The sequence below is a fragment of the Monodon monoceros genome, unplaced genomic scaffold, assembly GCF_005190385.1.
Source record: "Monodon monoceros isolate NGI ecotype Baffin Bay Population unplaced genomic scaffold, NGI_Narwhal_1 Super_Scaffold_1, whole genome shotgun sequence".
NCBI lineage: Eukaryota > Metazoa > Chordata > Mammalia > Artiodactyla > Monodontidae > Monodon > Monodon monoceros.
The window spans coordinates 60,764,296-60,785,192 of record NW_021703765.1 but is presented as its reverse complement, the minus strand read 5'-3'; the positions used below and the strand labels follow the sequence as shown (position 1 = coordinate 60,785,192).

The following is a 20,897-nucleotide window of genomic DNA, read 5'->3' as shown; positions in this document are numbered from 1 at the left end:
AGAATAAAGTAAATAGTAAAAATTAGAGCATAAATCAATGAAACTGAAAAGGGAAAACAGAGAAAAATCAATGAAATAAAAAGCCAGTTCTTTGAAAAGATCAATAAAATTGATAAACTTATAGTGAGGCTAATCAGAAAAGGAGAGAGAAGACACAAATTACTAATATCAGAAATGAAAGGGGAGGGACTTCCCTCGTGGTGCAGTGGTTAAGAATCCGCCTGCCAATGCCGGGACACAGGTTCAAGCCCTGGTCCAGGAAGATTCCACATGCCGCGGAGCAACTAAGCCTGCGCACAACTACTGAGCCTGTGCTCTAGAGCCCGTGCTCCACAATGAGAAACCACCGCAATGAGAAGCCTGCGCACCTCAACAAAGAGTAGCCCCCGCTCTCTGCAACTAGAGAAAGCCCGCGTGCAGCAACAAAGACCCAATGCAGCCAAAAAAAAAAAAAAAAAAATTTATATAAAAATAAAGAAATGAAAGAGGAGGTAAGCAACAAGGATTTACTGTATAGCACAAAGATCCATATTCAATATCTTGTAATAACCTATAATGGAAAATAATCTGAAAAATGTATAGCTGAATGATTTTGCTACACAAAATATATTGTGTGAGACTAACACAATATTGTAAATCAAATACACATCAATAAAAAAAGAAAGAAACGAAAGGGGGCCCTCACTACTGATCCCATCCATGGACATTAAAAGGATCATAAAGGAATATTATGAACGACTTTATACCCATATATTTGATGTTAGTTAAAATGGGCCAGTTCTTTGAAAAAAAAAATCCACAAAACTCACACAAGGAAAAATAATCTGAATAGACCTGTATCTATTAAAGAAATTAACCAACAATTAATAATCTTCCAAGAAAGAAAGCACCAGACCCAGACAGTTTTACTGGTGAATTCTATCAAACATTTAAGAAAGAAATTATACCAATTCTCCACAATCTGTTCCAGAAAACAGAAGTAGAGGAAATAAATCGTTAACTCCTATGAGGCCAGCATTACCCTAATATCCAAACCAGATTACAAGAAAGAAGAACTACAGACCAATATCTCTCATGAACAAAGATTCAAAAATCCTCAACAAAATATTAGCAAATTGAATCCAACAATGTATAAAACGAATTATACACCATGACCAAATGGGATTTATTCCAGGTAGGCATACTGATTCAACATTCAAAAATCAATTAATGTAACCCACCACATCCAACAACACTAAAGAAGAGCATTATGACCATATCAACTGATGCAGAAAAAGCATATGACAAAACCAAACATCTATTAATGATAAAAACTTAGCAAACTAGAAATAGAGAACTTAACTTGATAAAGAATAACCCTAAAAAAACCTTACTGTTAACATTGTACTGGAAGTCTTAGCTAATGCAGTATGACAAGAGAAGGAAATAAAAGATATAAAGATTGGGAAGGAAGAATAAAACTGTGTTCAGTGAATAAAAACATCAGTGATGACACTGTGTCATTGTAGAAAATTCCAAAGAATCAACAACAAAATCTGTAACTAATAAGCAATTATACCAAGGTTGCAAGATACAAGGTTAACATACAAAAGTCAATTGCTTTTCTATATACCAGCAATGAACAAGTGGTATTTGAAATTCTAAACACAATACCACTTATACTGGTGCCAAAAGAGCAATAATTTGATAGAAATATAACAAAATATGTATAAATCCTATGAAGGAAACAATACTCTGATGAAAGAAATCAAAGATCTAAATAAACTGAGATATTTTATGTTCATGAATAGGAAGACTCAATATTGTTAATATGTCAACTTTTCCTAACTTGATCTAGAGATTCAATGGAATCCCAATAAAAATCCCAGGAACTTATACTATAGTATCAACAAACTTATTCTAAAGTTTATATGAAAAGGAAAAGACCCCAAAATAGATCTAAACAAATGTAGTCAATTGATCTTTGATAAAGGCAAAGACATAGAATAATCTTTCAACAAATGGTGCTGGCACAAATGGACGTCCACATGCAAATACTAAATCTAGACACAGACCGTACATCTTTCACAAACATTAACTCAAAACGGATCAAAGATCTAAGTGTAAAATGCAAAACTATAAAATGAGAACTCAGAAGAAAACATAGTAGGAAGTCTAGGTGAGCTTGGGTTTGGCAATGAGTTTTTTTTTGTTTTTTTTTTGTGGTACGCGGGTCTCTTACTGTTGTGGCCTCCCCCGTTGTGGAGCACAGGCTCCAGACGCGCAGGCTCAGCAGCCATGGCTCACGGGCCCAGCCACCCCGCGGCATGTGGGATCTTCCCGGACCGGGGCACGAACCCGTGTCCCCTGCATCGGCAGGCGGACTCTCAACCACTGCGCCACCAGGGAAGCCCTGGCAATGAGTTTTTGATACAACACCAAAAGCATGATCCATGACAGAAAAAAAAAAAAATCTAATGTGTTGGACTTCATTAACATTAAAAATTTCTGCTCTGAGAAAGACACTGTCAAGAGAATGGAAAGCCAAATCAAAGACTGGGAGAAAATATCTGTGAATCACATTACCTGAAAAAAGACTTGTATCTAAAATATACAAAGAATTCTTGAAATTCAGCAGTAAGAAATAACCAATTAGGGCTTCCCCGGTGGCACAGTGGTTGAGAATCCACCTGCCAGTTCAGGGAACACGGGTTCGATCCCCGGTCCGGGAGGATGCCACATGCTGTGGAGCAGCTAGGCCCGTGCGCCACAACTACTGAGCCTGTGCTCTGGAGCCCTGAGCCACAACTACTGAGCCCACGTGCTGCAACTGCTGAAGCCCACGCGCCTGGAGCCTGTGCTCTGCAGCTAAGAGAGGCCACCGCAATGAGAAGCCCGCGCACTGCAATGAAGAGTGGCCCCCGCTTGCCGCAATTAGAGAAAGCCCACGCGCAGCAACGAAGACCCAACACAGCCAAAATAAATAAATAAAACAAATAAATAAATTTTAAAAAAAAAGAACCAATTTAAAAAAATGAACAAAGATCTGAACAGGCACTCACCAAAGATGAGATGGCTGATAAGTGTATAAAAAGATGTTCAGCATCATATGTCATTCAGCAATTGAAAATTAAAACAAGATACCACTAAACACTTATTAGAACGGCTAAAACCCAGAAAATTGATGATACCAAACGCCAACAAGGATGTGGATCAAATGAACACATTCACTGTTGGTGGGACTGCAGTCATTTTGGAAGACAGTCTGGCAGTTTCTTACAAAGCTAAACCTAGTCTTACCATACCAACCAGCAATTGCACTCCTAGGTATCTGCCCAGTGGAGATGAAAACATATTCACACAAAAACCTATACGTGAGTACTGACAGCAGTTTTTATACATCATCTATATATAATTGCCAAAAAATGGAAGAAACCATGATGTCCTTCAATGGGGGAATGCTTAAACTGTGGTACATACAAACTATGTGCATCCATACAATGGGACAAGATCTGTTAATAAGAAATAAGCTATCAAACCATGAAAATGCATGGAAGAACCTTAAATGGATATTACTAAGTAAAAGACACCCATTTGAAAAGGCTAGGTACAGTACGTTTCCAATTATATGACATTCTAGGAAAGGCAAAACTGTAGAGACAGTAAAAAGATCAGTGGTTTTCAGGTATTCGGGGAGGACAGAGGGAGGGATAAACAGCTGAAGCAAGAGGGATGTTCAGGAGGTGAACTTACTGTGCCTGATACCAGACCCTCCTGCTGCCTCAGAAGCAGGAAGCTTGGCCCTAAGTGAATACTCACTCACTGCCACTTTCTTATTTTTTTGGGTTTTTGATTCTTTTATTTATTCACTGCCTTTTCAAGGGAGAAGCTGAGAATGGCAAACTTGATAAGCCCTTATTCTATAGTTCCGGCTGGAGCTGTATGTGTGGCTGAAAGGCCTTATGAGATGTGGGTAACACAGCTACTGAGGGACAATCCCTGGTGGCATCGGGCCCAGGTCATGCATCAAGACTTTGCCCTCTAGCAGCCTGATTCAAGGGGTAGCCTCTGCACTTCTCAAAGCAGGGTCTGCACTCCCTGAGAGCTAGGAACTGACAATGATAAGGGCCATGGAGACCTACAAGGTGAACATCTTCCCTCAGTGAACGGAAGGAATTACTAGCTATGGTGCCCTGTGGTTTCACTAAGGTGGAGATTGTGTTTTATTCTGGCTATTCAGAGCTCACTCCATTTCCAAAACTGAGATTTCAATACTTGCTTAAGCCTATGAAACATCGGCCACTCCCTCTTGACCAATGCCCCACAGCCCGCCCTCTTTGGGGAACTCGTTAGGTGCACGCAGACCCTACCCTCTGCCCTCCAGACACTCCTCCTTGGGCTCCACCTCTGCAGCACCCAGGCCATTTCCTCAGATCAAATGCGCTCCTCAGCTGGGCCTCCTCTGCTGTCAAATATGCCCACTGAGGTTTTTTTTTTTGGACGCGTGGCTTGCAGGATCTTAGTTCCCCGACCAGGTATTGAAACCTGGGCCCCTGGCAGTGAAAGTACTGAGTCCTAACCACTGGACCACCAGGGAATTCCCTCCGCTGACTCTTCAATTGCAATGATTATTATTTTTCTTTTCCAAAAGTATTTTTGGGTTCATTTCCAAATCTATCTGGTCTTTTTGATGGTGTATTATTTCTTACTGAGCTATAATTCACATACTATAAAAGTCACCATTTTAAAGTATAGAATTCAGTAGTTTTTAGTATATTCATAAGGCCATCAATCATCACCGCTAAGCCTTGAGCACTTTCATAATCCCCAAAAGAAACTTTGTATCCATCAGCACTCACCCCATCCTGCCCTGGCAACCACTAATCTACTTTCTGTCTCCATAGATTTGCCTATTCCGGAATTAAATATAAATGGAATCATATAACATGTGGTCCTTTGTGACTGGCTTCTTTCACTTAGCATAACGTTGTCAAGGTTTTTCCCTGTTGTGGCATGTATAAGCATTCCATTCCTTTTTATTGCCAAATAAGATTATTGATATATTGTATGGATGTACCACATTTTAAAAATCCATTCATCAATTGACCGACATTTGGGATATTTCCACTTTTTTGCTATTATGAATAATGTGGATATGAACTTTTTTTTTTGGCTGTATTGGGTCTTCATTGTGGCATGTGGATCTTTCATTGCAGCATGCAGGCTTCTCTCTAGTTGTGGTGTGCAGGCTCAGTATTTGCGGCAAATGGGCTCTCTAACTGCGGCACTCAGGCTTAGTTGCCCTGCAGCATGTGGGATCTTAGTTGCCCGACAAGGGATCAAACCAATGTCCCCTGCATTGGAAGGTGGATTCTTAACCACTGGACCACCAGGGAAGTCCCCTGATACGAACTTTTGTGTACAAGTTTTTACATGAATACGTTTTCAATTCTCTTGGGTATCTACCTAGGTGTGGGATTGCTGGCTCAGACAGTAACTCTATTTTAACCATTTATGGAAACGCCAGATTGTCCTCTAAACCAGCTGAACCATTTTACAATCCCACCAGAATCTACGAGGGTCCTGATTTCTCCCCATCCTCACTAACACTTCTTATTATCTGACTTTCTGATCACGGATCCTAGTGGGTGCAAAGTGGTAGTTCACTGCAGTTTTGGTTTGCATTTCTCTGACGACTAATGATGTTGAATGTCTTTTTATGTGCTTATGGTTGTTTGTGTATCTTCTTTGGAGAAATGTCTATTTAAATCCTTTGTCCATTTAAAAACTGGGTTATTACTCTTTTTACTGTTGAGCTATAAGAGCTCTTCACTCAGATGTGATTTGCAAATATTTTCTCCCATTTAGTAGGTTGTCCTTCCATTCTGCTGACAGTGCTCTTTGAAGCACAAAAGTTTTAAGTTTTGATGATGCCCAATTTTTCTATTTTTTCTTTAGTTGCTTGTGTTTTAGGTGTCACATCTAAGAAACAGTTTTCTAATCCAAGGTCACATCTATGTTTTCTTCTAAGAGTTTTACAGTTTAACTCTTACATTTAGTTCTTCAATCCATTTTGAGTTAATTTTTATACATGGGATAGTATACGAATCTTTCCTCACGTTTTCTTTCTTTCTTGTCTTTGACCATCTTACGCGTGTTTATTTTACAGCCACCATCTGACAATCTACCATCAGAGGTACAGAGGTCTACACCTTCTGCTCCTGATACCCGTGGATGATCAGGGTTTCTTCACGGGCTTTGTTCCTTTGGATTCTGAGTCATCTCAGGCAGTGTTTCTTTAGTGGGAACACAGTACCCCCTGGGGTCAGGATGGATTTATATTTGCTTTGCCAAGTGCCTCTGGGGTGTCAATTAGACTAGAATCTTCTTTTGTGTCCAGTTCTTGGCTTGGTGATTTCCAGATGACAGAGGTAGTGTTAAAGTGACCTCCAATCCACTTGAGGGCAGGCCTGTGGTGACACAGCCTCAGGGGAAGACTGTTTTCCTAACTCAGAGGGCAGGCTGAGACATTCAGGCTCTGGCCATGTTCCTATGCTGTCAGTCAGGTTTCTTCTAGTCCCCCTCTCACTGGAGGTACACTTTTTTAAGCAGCTTGACTTCATGCTAGTGTCTTAGGTTCCAATCCCTACGTGGTTCAGGCCTAAGGCCCTGTCTCAAATCTGTGTGGCCATTAAAACTCAAGGTCCTTGTTCACCAGGCCAGTAACCTCCTGGTCTAACACCCACTGCTCTGGTTGTTTTGTTCACTCTTAGATTTTGGCTCCTAGGGACTTCACTTACTTTCTTGTGAACTAGTCACATACTTTAGGGACATGTTACGTTTCATCCAGCATTTCAGAATGTTTAGCAGCAAGGAGGTTTCAGATCCTCTATACTGCTGGGCAGAAAAATTGCTGGGTAAAAAGATCACATGAAACACCTGTATAAAACAGACGCGACCACACTGCAGACCACACACCAAAGTCACCGCTGACCTGAAGGGACAGCTGTCCCATGCTGGCTTCTGGGGCTTATTCTCCAAGGACGAATCCCACTCAGACAAGCAGTTTTGAGAACATGGGTGAAGCCCCGGGGACAGTACAGTGTGGCTTTAGCTCGAAGACACCGTCCATAGCAAGGACAGGTCTCGTCCCAGATGCTCCCTCCACTGGGCACCTTCTGGCCATGAGGTTCCTGCAAGAGGCTCTGGCCCACGTCCCTGATGTGGCTAATGGTAATGCTGAGCCCAATCACCTTGCAGTGGGTCACAGCTCCAGGTTGGCACTCAAGGCCCTGGCCCGTGTGGAGGAAGGTGGCCCGGCCCCCCCTCAGACTCTCCCAGCCTTCGACTTGCTGGACCAGGCAGTGAGCTCCGTGCCACAGCAGGCTCGGCAGGAGGCCCTCCCAGGAGGCAGAGAAGCTCTGTGTCAATAGCAGAGGCTGAAACACTCAGTGTGACTCCTCAGGAGGACTCCTGTCCCCCTCCCCATGACTGCTGCCTGTACTCAGGAAGGTGCAGAGGACATGCTGCAGGGGCTCAGAAGCCCGTTGGACCTCACAGAGGCCTCCCCTCCATCACTTTAATTTCAGCTCCCGACCTCCTGGTCAGAGTCTGAGCAGAGGCCAGGACCAGAGCCTTCCACCCTCTGACCATCTCAGCACAGCCTCTGCACCCACCAGCCCTCGTGCCTCTGCCCTTTGGTCCCCCACCCCCACCCCATGGCTCCGTGAAGCAGCCACACCTTTCTCCTCAGAGTGGTGGCTCCTGAATACAGAGGGACAGGAGTCTGCACCCTCACAGGAAGGCGGACATGGCACGGCTGGCCCAAGTCTGTACCCTCCCCATCTCTGGGGCCCCATACAGCCACCACCTACCTTTCCATAGCTGTCAGGGTCAAACCGGCCAAGGCAGGAGCCCCCGGCGTGGCTTTGGAGCGCTCCGTGAATCGGGAGTCGAATGCTTTCATAGGTTCGATCTTGGACGGGGTTGTGAGGATGGAGGGGGACGGTGCAGCGGGAGCAGAGGCCGCATTCACGCTGGGGGTGGGGTGGAGACGGAAGGCCACATCAGCACAACCCACTGAGGATCCGGGAGTCCGGGATTTGTGGGGCTTGGAGCCAAGTGAATGGGGCACAAATATCAAACTTCCATAAATAATTTCAAGACGTAATCGACTATTGCCAACTTTCTTTAATACCTTCACATATTAAAGTTCTGGGAGTTTGGCTTTCTGAGAAGACTGTGAGCAAACGCACTCACACCCGTACCACTTTAGTGTTCTCAGAGCTTCTGGGGGTAGCATGAGGCCTCAACAGCGGTTCCTACAACCCCCTTTTCCTCACCATAGAGCTCTGTCTCCATAACCTGAATACAGCAGCTCCACCCAACCTGCTCTGACCACCAGCTCTGACCACGGTCTCACAGGGACAATCACACACCCTTTATGCTCTCCTCCAAGTGCTCCCTGTGTCTCTGACTCCACAGAGGAAAGGGAGCTCAGGCTGGAGCTTGCCAGCTCCGTTGTCCCAGCACATCCCACACGCTGGGTCAAAGCCATGGGGCCTCCTCTGCCCACATCCAGGCTAACTGCCCTCCCCGCCGCTGGACCCCAGGCCAGATGCCCGCAGGCACCTGTATGACCCTCCCCTCCTCTCCTGGGACCTGCACGGCCAACTGCTGAACATTTTGCAAACCTGGCGTTCTGTCCTTCCCCAGACACCCTTCCTCCCAATGCTCTGCTTCCTGACTGGTCTTGCTGCTCCATACCCTTCTCTTCCCTCAAGGGAGAGGGGACACTCGAAGTCTGGCGCATGCCTCCACAGCCATGACACCAGAGGCAGGAGCTGTGATAATGCACGGCCCTGTCCCTGGTGATGGAGGGTCACGTTGACAGTGTCAGTTGTGTGCCAGTGCAGCAGCTAAACTTGGGCCCCACTGCTGGTCGTTTCCTAAGGTGCAAGTCCCAGCGCCTGTGTGTCCACTCCAGGGAGAAGCCAGCCTTCCTCCCCTCGCCCACCACTCTTCAGGCTCCAGGCCTCTGCTCTCGCTGTTGCCCCTACTCCCCAGCCCCATCCCCTGGCTCAGCCTAATTGAGAAGCCTTCCTGAGACCTGCCTGCCAAGGCCCTCAGAGGATCAGCCCTGCACCCCTGTGGCTACCTCTTCCCCTACCAGCCTAGATCCTCCCCGGAGATGAGGACCCACCAATCAACCCCTGCAGACGTCGGGCCTGGCACAGCTCGTCACTCAGAGCAGGCGCTGGGCAAATGGCTCCTGGCTCTTAGTCATGCTCCTCTGGTCCTTTCAGACTTCTAGTTTGGTTTCCAGGTGATGGCCAGTGAAGACAATGGGCTCCCCGAGCAAATGTATTCTGAGTGTAAGGGGAGTCTGTGCCGTGGCACATGAGCAGGCCGGCCGAAGGTGGGCTGGCCCCGTGACAGGTGACGTGTCACGGGCCAGTTGCCACCCTCAGTATTCCCATCCTGGGACTGCATCTTCCCGCAGGACATGAAGTCCTCAGGGCCCTAATCATCAGACTCTCCTGATCAAGGCTCCCTTCTGAGCAGGCCCTCATCTGAAACCAAGCACCTGCCTCTTTTCTTTACTGAAGAGGCCACGAAGTGTCCCTGGAACTGTCCAAACCGCACTTGCCCAGGTACAGGACCAAGCTTGGCACCTACTCACCTGTCCTTACTGACAGAATCACCCGCAGGCCTGGTGCCGGTCGCCGCCACAGGCTCTGTGGAAGGCTTCGAGGTGCTGAAGGGGACGGGGGTGTTGGAGTCCAGCGGCAGCAGCTGCGGGCTGCTGTGAGAGGTGAGCATGGTGCCTGCCAGGGAACCCGAGAGCGGGATGCTGTTGAAGAAGGCCGTGGAGAAGTCCCTGTTGTCGAGAAGGAGAAAAGTCAGCCTTGGACGTCGAGCACCATGTTGAGTGCTTACACATCCTAAGCAAATTTTTTTCTGGGTCCAATGGCGATGTATTTTCGTGGCAGAATTTCTATGCAAGTTACAGAAAAGTAAAAAGGAAATTAAAATCACTCCATACACGACATTTAATTAGATCTAAGATGAACTGGTACTTTATAAACCACTAAGAAAGAAAAAAACTGTGACTGATTATAACTGTCAGGTGTCACTGATAAGATGTACTCTGATCTCAAGAGGTGTTACCACGTGCAAATGTGTCTTGGGGCTGGGGAAACACAGTGCACAGAGTGGGCCTCCCTTTCATTATGGGCAGCGTGGACGTGCCATGGTTTACCCAACCAGCCTCTCGTGAGGAACAGCTGGACGGTTTCCCGGTGTTTCTGTAACAAACACTGCAGTGTGCCGGCTGAGGGCCCTGGGTATCATGGCTCAGCCATGCACAGGCTCTGAGGCCTTGGGCACCTCAGCCACCATGTCTGCAAAAGAGATGACAGGACCCTCCCCACGAGGCTGCTGTCTGGACTAACGTACTTCCTGTAGCGCATGACACGGGGCACACGCAGAGACGCCTGCTGTTGTAACTGTCATCCCACTTGTTTCATACGTTACGTGGGATAAATTCCTAGAAGGAACTGCAGCAGCAAATGGAATGTTCACCGATGATTTTGGATAAATAGTTCTCAAGGGTCCTGCTTTGAGGTTCACCTCACAAGCCGTGCGTGGGTACCTATTTCCCCAAACCCTCATCAACGGTTTTATCAACTTTTTTTTTTTTTTGCGGTACGCAGGCCTCTCACTGTTGTGGCCTCTCCCGTTGCGGAGCACAGGCTCCAGACGCGCAGGCTCAGCAGCCATGGTTCACGGGCCTAGCTGCTCCGCGGCATGTGGGATCTTCCCGGACCGGGGCATGAACCCGTGTCCCCTGCATCAGCAGGAGGACTCTCAATCACTGTGCCACCAGGGAAGCCCTTTACCAACTTCTTGATACCTGATAATCTGAGAGATGAAAAATAGTATCTTACTACAATTTTAATTTGCCATTATTTTGATGCAAGGTTGAAATTTTTTCATCTAGAAACATCTGATTTCCCTTTTTTGGGAGCTGTTTGTTCATATCTGTCATCCATGGTTCTATCTGGTTATTGGTCTTTATTATTGATTGTAAGACCTATTTACATATTCAAAAATTCCTATATGGACAGGAAATATTTTCCCTAGGATGTTGTGTTTTGAAGACTTTTTTTACCTCTGAGATTATGAAAGTATTCTTCTATGGAATATTCTAAAATTTTAAATAATAAAAAAGTTAAACATTAAAAAAAATCTCTGAGATGTTCAGAATGTTCTCTGCAAAAATTTCTGAGCTGTGCAAAATTTTAATGCGTGAGATAGGGCTCCAAATGTTTTTTAAAATTTATTTTATTGAAGTATAGTTGATTTACAATGTTGTGTTAATTTCTGCTGTACAGCAAGGTGATTCAGTTGCACACACACACACACACACACACACACACACAAATTCTCTTCCATTACGGTTTATCATAGGATTCTGAATACAGTTCCCTGTGCTACACAGTAGGACCTTGTTGTTTATCCATCCTATATATAATAGTTTGCATCTGCTAATCCCAAACTCCCAATCCATCCCTCCCCCACCACCTCCCCGCTGGCAACCACAAGTCCGCTCTCTATTTCTGTGCATCTATTTCTGTTTTGTAGATAGGTTCATTTGTGTCATATTTTAGATTCCACATATAAGTGATATCATATGGTATTTGTCTTTCTCTTTCTGACTTACTTAGTACGACCATCGCTAGGTCCATCCGTGTACCTGCAAATGACATTATTTCATTCTTTTTTATGGCTGAGTAATATTCCATTGTATATAAACCACATCCTCATTATCCATTCATCTGTCGATGGACATTTAGGTTGTTTCCATGTCTCAGCTATTGTGAATAGTGTGCTATGAATACTGGGGTGTATGTATCTTTTTGAACTATTGCTTTCTCCAGATATATGCCCAGGAGTGGGATTGGTGGATCACATGGCAACTCTACTTTAGTTTTTTGAAGAACCTCCATACTATTCTCCATAGTGGCTGCACCAATTTACATTCCCATCAGCAGTGTAGGAGGGTTCACTTTTCTCCCTTTCCAGCATTTGTTACTTGTAGACTTTTTAATCATGGCCATCCTGACCAGTGCGAGGTGGTTCTTCACTGTAGTTTTGATTTGCATTTCTCTAATAATTAGTGGTGTAGAGCATCCTTTCATGTCTCTGTTGGCCATCTGTATGTTTTCTTTGGAGAAATGTCTGTTTAGGTCTTCTGCCCATTTTTCGATTGGGTTTTTTTTTTTTTGTTGTTGTTGTTGTTGTGGCCTCTCCTGTTGCGGAGCACAGGCTCCGGATGCACAGTCCCAGCGGCCATGGCTGACAGGCCCAGCCGCCCTGTGGCATGTGGGATCTGCCCGGACCGGGGTACGAACCCATGTCCCCTGCATCAGCAGGTGGACTCTCAACCACTGCGCCACCAGGGAAGCCCACGATTGGGTTGTTTTTTTATTATTGAGTTGTATAAGCTGTTTCTGTATTTTTGAAATTAAGCCCTTGTCGGTCACATCATTTGCAAATATTTTCTCCCAGTTTGTAGGCTGTCTTTTCATTTTGTTCCTGATTTCCTTTGCTGTACAAAAGCTTGTAAGTTTGATTAGGTTCCGTTTATCTATTTTTGTTTTTATTTCTTTTTAAAAATAAATTTATTTTTTATTTTTGCTGTGTTGGGTCTTCGTTGCTGTGTGCGGGCTTTCTCTAGTTGCAGTGAGTGGGGGTTGCTCTTCGTTGTGGTGCGTGGGCTTCTCTTGTTGCGGAGCACGGGTTCTAGGTGCACAGGCTTCAGTAGTTGTGGCACATGGGCTCAGCAGTTGTCACTTGCAGGCTCTAGAGCTCAGGCTCAGTAGTTGTGGCACATGGGTTTAGTTGCTCTGCGGCATGTGGGATCTTCCTGGGCCAGGGCTCAAACCCGTGTCCCTTGCATTGGCAGGCAGATTCTTAACCACTGCACCACCAGGGAAGCCCTTGTGTTTATTTCTATTGCCTTGGAAGACTGACTGAAGAAAACATTGGTACGATTTATCTCAGAGAATTTTTGCCTATGTTCTCTTCTAGGAGTTTATGGTGTCATGTTTTATATTTAAGTCTTTAAGCCATTTTGAGTTATTTTTGTATATGGTGTGAGGCAGTGTTCTAATTTCATTGATTTACATGCGGCTGTGTAGCTTTCTCAACACCACTTGCTGAAGAAACTGTCTTTTCTCCATTGCATATTCTTGTAGGGCTTCAATTTTGTTTCTAGAGAATATCACTTCCTCACTTCATTTATTGAATTAGGTAATGATTCATCACAGATGCAAAATATTACCTTTAAAGTTCTCATAAATATTTGAGTCTATTTCTGAGTTTTCTATTGTATTCCACTGTTCTATTCATGTGTCAGTACCTCACTATTTTAATTATTATAGCTTGTAAGATTTAATTTCTAGTGGGGCTAGTCTTTCCTGATTAATCTTTTCCAGAAATATTTTAGCTACTCCTATGCACTTTTTCACAGAATTTCAGAATCAGCTGTCTGATGCTGAAAACTCCTATGGTTATTTGTATTGGCTCATGTTACATTTATAGGCTGAGGGAGATTTGTCATCTTTATGATACCGAGACATCCTATCTAATAAATGGTATGCATTTCTGTGAATTTTCTTTTAGGTATCTCAGTAGAGTTTAAAATTTTTTCTTCATAAAGATCTCCATTTCTTGTTACATTCTAGGTACTACATTTGTGAAAGTGATTTCTTCCTTTGCATCTTCTAAAGGTAACTGGTGCTAATTGATCTTGCTATGTTGCACCCAGTCATCTCACTGTCTTCTTTTACTGTCTATGGTGGTTTTTCCAGTTGATTCTCTTGCAGATTATACCATCTTTGACTAATGACACATTTACCACCTCCTTTCTAATTTCTTCTTTCTCTTAACTAACCATAGGAGCTGGGATCTCTAGAACAATGTTAAATTACAGTCACAGGTGTAGACATGTGTTCAATTCTTAAATTTAATTTGAAATAAGATAGTTTAACAAGTTTAACAAACATCTATCTGTTCCCATTTAACTGAGTTTTAAATAACAATGATGTTGGGTTTAATAAAAATGCCTCTTAAGCACCTACAGAGATGATCATATAATTTATTTATTTTGATCTACTGACATGTAGGAGTAAATTAAGTTTCCCCAAATCATTTGAAGCATCTCGCTTTCCTGAAATAAATTTTACTTGTTTATAGTGTATTAGCATTTTAACACATGTAACATTCTGTTTGTTATGATTTTATTTAGGATTTTGCATTGACATTTGGAAATAAGATTGATCAGAAATTTATTATATCTTTGTCACATTTTGATTATGAAATTTCAATATTGTGTTCATTAAAAAAAAAGATTTTGCAAGCTTTCCTTCTTTTCAAAGCACTAGAATATTTTAAATAGTATTAGAATGAGCTGTTCTTTAAAAGTCTGTTAGAATTTTCCTGTCAAGCCGTCTTACTCTGGTGGCCTTTGATAGGTTAACTGTTTGACAGTGTCCTCTATTTCTTCTATAATAATTCATCTGTACAGATTTTCTTCAATTTTGGTAATTTTTGTTTTCCCCCAAATAATTCACTTTCAAATTTATTTGCAGAGTTCAGCAAAGATGTCTTTCACCCTTTCGATTTATTCTTCATCTTTGATTATTTCCCATTTATGTCTATTTTAAATATGTGCAACTTCTCTTTTCTTTCTTGATTAGATAAGCTAATAATTACCTCTTCCATTGCTACTTGTTTTGACATGGGAATCAAGAGGAAAAAAGAATCAAGTTCTAGTGCCAGAAATATGTGCCCCATGGCAGAAAGCTGGCTCAAGGCCAGGCAGGAAGTCATCTACCACCTCTGCCTCCTCACCAGGTGAGACCTGGAAGGATCCACAGAACAAAAGTGCCACCACCACTTCTACCACCTCTACAAGCCTCATTCTCATAAGCTCTGAAATGTTCAAGCACTGTCACATACTTGGTTTCACTTGGTCCTAATAAAGGTGGGCAGGTGGCATTCTCTGCATAGGTTCATAATGGGAAAAAGGTTTGATCAAGGGAAAACCACTCTATGGGAGGAGTCTGGAAGTTGGTTTTGGCTCTACCTGGTCAGGTCACTTCCCTCCAGGTCCTTGGCACTTGCACACCTGACATGAGGAGGCCATCAGCCCATCACGTGACTGAAGGTCTCTGCAGACTTCAGGGAAGATTTGGAACAGCTCATGGAGGAACTAGTGGGAAATGCAGAGGACTACTGTGTGTGGTGCCCTGAGTAGACACGCTGAAAAGAGTAAGTCATCTTGATGTTCGGCCTATTCCTCTCACATGGGGCCTTATCATCCTTTGAATCAACATACCTCACTTTGGGGAGAATGACCAATACAAAAGCAAGCCTGATGACAGATGCCAAGACAAGGACAAATCCAGCTGAATCCACTGTCCCTCTCTGCTCCATCAGGGAAATCTACCCCTCACCCAGCAAGTCCACTTCTGGGAAGTGTCCTGAGGGAACAGTCACAGGTGTGCTCAGAGATTCATTTACAATCACAAAACACTGTACAAACTACACGTCCACAGTTAAGGGGCTGGTTAAGTAAATCATGGTGCGTTCACAGGCAGGGCACCTGGACTGTCAGCAAACCAATGCTTCAGAGAGTTATTAAAATGGATGCAAGGTCAAGATACAGGAACAAATAGGAGATACGGACACCAAAACGTTAACAGTGATCGTATCTTTGTGCTTTTACTGTTTTCCACAATGTGTACATATTCCTTTCTTAATCAGAAAGAGAAGGCTATAAAAGTGGAAAGAGAAACAGAAAAAAAAAAAATCAGTCTGACTTTTCTCTCCCTGGTATCTTCAACAAAGCAGGGCCAGCCTCCCCACCCGCCTGCACCACCATCAGGTGTGCACAGGGCTCTGCAGTAGCGCAAGGCTTTGAGGATGCTGGGAAGCTGGAATCAACTCACTTCCAGACTCTGTGGGTGAGGCTGGCCCAAGAGCCTGTGAAGTCCTGGTTATGATAGTGCTACCTGGCGAAAGGAGAGAGGAAGACCTCCCAGAGAAGGCCACAGAAAGCTCGGTGAGTGAACGAGTACCCGGTGTCCAGCTGTGCTATGCAGAGAGGCGTGATTCTCCTCCGACCATCTGCCGTCCGAGTCTCAACTTGTTTCTTTAAAAGATTCTGGCAAAGTAGAGAGACATAAAGGAATGGAAACATTTCTGAATCTCCAAATACCAACAAATAAGACTTCTAATGAAATGTATCTAACTCCTCTGTGGCCTTTCAGATACAACTAAACTAAGCCACTCATCAAAGAATAAGCGTTTTTATCAGGGTGTGTGCTCGACAGTAAGGCATCAAAGACAGACACTCCCAGGTGAACCAGCTCCAACATTTTCCTTTCTATCTCCAATTCCCACCTGGCCAGGTTCCCGGAGCGGTGAGCACATGCCTGGCCAGCCACATGCACCCAGCAGCCATGGGGCTAAACAAGGGAGCTAACAGATGAGACCCCTGTCTCTATGCCACAATTTCAAACTTTCTTTCAATGAAGCCCAGGGTTTGTCACACACTGTGTCTGAACCACCTGGGGAGTGTGACACCCTGCACAAGCTCCCGGAGAGGGTTTTAGCTCCCAACATCTGTCCTGTTCCCTTCCCATCTCCACCCCGACCCCCCAGGGAAACATGGGCTTCCAGAGGAAGAAGGGGGAGTCAACAGATGTCTCTTGAGGGCAGAGCCTGAAACCCACTGTTCTCAGTATCTAGAATCTCCTAGAAAGGCTAGAGGTGAGGTTTGAAGTTCCCCCAAAGGATGCTCTCCTCTGGATCTCCTTGGGGCGGGGCCTTTGATAAGGTGCCCTGGGCCCCACTGCTGCCACACGCAGACAAGGGCAACAAGGCCGAGTGGCCCCCTGCTGGCTCCCAGCTCCCTGCCCATGTCTGTGCACTGTTTAGATGGCCTCTTGCCCTCCTGGCCTTGTGCCGCCCCTGGGCACGTGCCTGTGTCCTCAGTGCCGCTGGGCCCAGCCCTCACCTTCCTGATGTCCTCCAGACTCTCCCCGTTGACGACGCCAGCAACCGAGGTAGTGGAGCCCGTCTCTCTGGCCGCAGAGCCCTTCTGGTCCAGCTGCTGCTGCTGCTGCCTCCGCTGGTACTTGAGCATCTCAGGGTTCTCGATGACGGCGGTGGAGAGCTGGGTCTCGGTCATGATGGCCAAACTTTTGCCGTAGGTGGACTGATGGATGCGGCTCTAGAGAAGGCAGAGAGAGGGAAGTGCAACAAACTGGCCGGGACACTGCCCACCAGTGGGCAAGCTGCGTGCTGGCCCCCGGCTCAGAGCGAGAGACCCCTGGGCAGGGTCCCGGAGCCCTGGATGCTGGCTCTCTTGAAACCTCCCACCCTGTTTGCCTGTTTAGATGACTCAGGAGAGGCCTTGTACCCTCCCTCGATGTTTACAGCCTTCAGGGATGAAAGTAGATGTGTAACCCTCAGGAAAACACCTACAGCAGGTCTGGTGCAGAACAAACAGCAACAAACATTTGCTGAACTGAAATTATGACATTCAAATTACTAATGTAAGGCTATTAAATCACTCCAAGGACCCCAAACGCTTCTTGGGAATCAGACACTGAAACCCAGAGCTGCTTTCCCTGCTCCAGCTGCAGCCATCTGCTCCACGTGGCTGGAGGTCGCCATGGGGCCGCTAACAGAGCCCCTGAGAGCAAGGAAAGGCCTGGCACGCAGGCCTAGGGGAACCCTTCTCTGCCCGCATTGCCCCCAACACGTCCTGACCCTTCCGAGCAGGGCCAGCCCCACCTTCCCTGGTCTCGGCAGCCCTGTGCCACAAGCCAGGCTGTGTGAGGGCAGGGACGGTGGCCCCAGCACACTGGAGTGGCCAGTGTGACAAGGAGCAGACTTGCACATGGTGTGCTAATGACCAAAGCAGAGGTCAGTAGGACACCTGCCTCACAGGAAGGATACTGGGCGGGCAGCTTTGGGGCCCACTCCGTAGGACCTGGAGTGCCTGCCTGTGGCCAAAACTCCCTCCCCGGCACCCCTGGAATCTCAAGGCAGGATTCGGAGTTCGGCCCTACTGTTCCTCAAATGCAGGGGCCCTGCCTGCATCCAAGACGGGTTACGACTCTCTAAGGAGAGGGGAGGTCACCTGACGACAGTGACTGGTGGAGGGAAGAGCTGGGGCTGCGGACACACTTGTCCCCCCACTGACAAGTGACCGTGGGCGCCAGGCCAGTCCATTGTGGTGAGCGAGGCCAACTCTGAAGCCCAAGGGGTAACATTGTAGTGGGGGTCCCCACAGAAGCCTAAGAGGGGTCTCCCAGCAGCAATGGCACCCTGAGGGGAGAGCTGCCGCCTGCCCTGGGCTCTCGGAGCCTCTTGCCCCCACATACTGGTGTGGACCAACTTGCGGGAAGGCAGGCTCCTAGTCTGAGGCAGGGAAAGTAGTGCCTGTCACCAAGTCCCTGAGGATGAGCACTGGCCACCCTGTCCTGGGCAGAGCATGGCGGAGAGGAGGCCTGGCCCCAAGGCTGCGGATGGGCTCATGCTTCCACTCTCAGACCTCAGGGTCACATGCTATTCTCCTCAGTGAAACAGGACCAGTCCTGCCTGGAGGGGTTTTGTGTAATTTAAGTGAAGAAACGTGGCCCTGGTTCTGGCACACAGTAAGTGCTAGGAAAGGACTGCTAACATTGTTGTAACTGCTGACCCGAGGCCAGTACGTTAGCGAAGGACAATGGAGAAGGGACGTGAGCAGCCCTGGCAGCCACTCCCACTCTCCCAGCGTGAACACCTCCCAGGGTGGCTATCAGCTCAAGAGGAGATGCCCGGGTTTACTCAATTCTATTTTCCGCAAGATGTTATGGAAAAACCCAAAGGAATTTTTTGGCCAACCCAATAGAATGGATTTCTGACATGAATAGAGGTTCATTTTAAATTAAATCTCTCTTGTAGAGAAGACAAGGATTATAATATACAAGAGGCAAAGGACCAGGAATGCTTCAGGAAACAATGTGTCTGTGTAGGTCACAGGAGGAGGTCCCTCAGAGCCGCCGTGGCCGTGCTCCTACCTTCTCTTCCTCGCTCAGGGGGTCTCCGAGCTCGTCCTGGGAGAAATCCAGGAACGCCACAGAGCCGTCCATGGAGCACACCAGGATGCCCAGCCCGTTCAGAGTCCTGGAAAAGATGGCCATCAGCAGCCAGGCGCAAGCCCTGCAGTGCTCGCCCGCCACGGAGTGGCCCGGGGGAGGCAAAGTCTCGGGAGAGGCCCCCACGCGCTCATGGGGAGGCGGAGGTCGGGGCGACATTCCCATTCTACAGAGCTCTGGGCCCTTTAGTTCTCAGCACAAGTACAGAGTATCTCTCACCCTGTGCTTTGTAAGAGTTTCATGTTCATTTAGCTCATTTTTGAAACCATTAAAAAACAACTGCGAGGGAGTGCACATTTAAATGAGGTCGCTGAGAAGCATGAAACAAGCGGCTTCCACAGCCGCACTACTCTGATTCACGCAGCGACAGAGCCAAGTGCAACCAGGATCATGCACTCTCCTTCCCAGACGAACACCAGTCTGTCTGAGCAGGGGTTTCCAGTAGGGCCAGGAGCACAGCACCCTGGGGTCTGTCCTGGCTGCGACACCTGGGATCCTGGCTGCCCAACCCTAATCACACCCAGGAGGCCTTGAGCTCCAACATGTGGCTCCTCCTTTCCTAGACCAAGCCTCGAATCGAGAATCCATCTTACCAGGAAATGTCCATGATGGATTTGTCAAACAGCTCATGGATGACAACCAAAGGCCGTTTTAGACACGTGAGCTGGAAGGAAAGGGCGGCAAAGGTTAATGAATGAATGAGGCCCTCTGTGTCCACTCTGCTCAGCTGCCGCCACCAGACCCAGAAGGCTTGGTCTGAGCTGTGCTGACACGTAGGGTGTCTTCAGCTCTACTCAGACAGCCACCACGGAGACTCTGGAACCCACGCCTGCCAAAGACACGTGTGCCAGCATGGGGTCTGCCCCTTCGGGCCTGGCAGGGCAGACAGCTGTATACACACAAGACCAGCAATGGAGGAGGGGGTTCTAGAAGGCCTACTGAACAGGGATGCGATGCCAAGGCCTGGGCAGGGAATGCAGCAGCAAAGGCAGGTCCCAGGACAGGAAAACAGCCTCAGAGAGAACCTAGCACCCCTTCTCAAGGCTCACGTTCAGGTGCATACACATATCCAAGGCTCCATGTGATCAGTGCCACGCACCACACAGGTTCATGCTGCCCTGACCCAGGCCCCAGGGTAGCCACTATTAACACTCTTCCTCTCTTCCGTCTTGGACAAATATTTTATTCTTTAAAGTAAGGCACACGGTTGCCTGCTTTTTCATTTAATGCAGAATGAGTGTGTCATCAACATCCTGTGAAAACCTATGTCTGGGGACCGTACCCGCTGCCTTCCCCACGTGCATGTGGGTCATCTGGTCCCCTCACATGGCTGAGCACATGTCCACACTCCCACAGCAGCAGCAGGCATAGCTCTCACACACAGGGCCTGCCTGTCCTGCCCACTGGTCCTGAGGCCCTGGGTGGCGGGCTGGGGTGGGAACATGCCTTGAGGGCAGGAGGCGCTAAGACAGCCCTAGTCCTGAGGTTGGGACTGGAATCTGAGCACCTGGAACCCATGAGAACCTTGCCCCATCCTAGTTCTACTCCCCAAAGAGAACCAGCCTGGCCTTCCTTCCACAGACATGCCTACAGACCCCCCAGAAACCTGGGACCTCTGTCAACACCTGACCCGTCAGTGATGTTTTGGTCAAAGTACCAGGGATGGAGCCCAGGCCCAGGCGAGCCCAGAAGAATGCG

The 20,897-nt window shown here is 46.8% G+C and overlaps 1 protein-coding gene across 7 annotated transcripts in view; it reads right to left on the bottom strand.

Annotated features, from left to right (window-relative positions):
- The window catches only part of LOC114894921 (protein HIRA), a 74,375-nt gene that overhangs the window by 23,736 nt on the left and 29,742 nt on the right, over window positions 1-20,897 (bottom strand). For all 7 annotated transcript variants that reach the window (XM_029222106.1, XM_029222096.1, XM_029222124.1 and 4 more), the window contains 6 exons: window positions 19,793-19,863; window positions 19,122-19,227; window positions 17,069-17,284; window positions 16,128-16,213; window positions 9,662-9,859; window positions 7,854-8,015 (listed from right to left, as the gene is read on the bottom strand). In XM_029222106.1, the coding sequence (XP_029077939.1) occupies window positions 7,854-8,015; window positions 9,662-9,859; window positions 16,128-16,213; window positions 17,069-17,284; window positions 19,122-19,227; window positions 19,793-19,863 (839 nt within the window). The remainder of the gene's footprint in view (window positions 1-7,853; window positions 8,016-9,661; window positions 9,860-16,127; window positions 16,214-17,068; window positions 17,285-19,121; window positions 19,228-19,792; window positions 19,864-20,897) is intronic.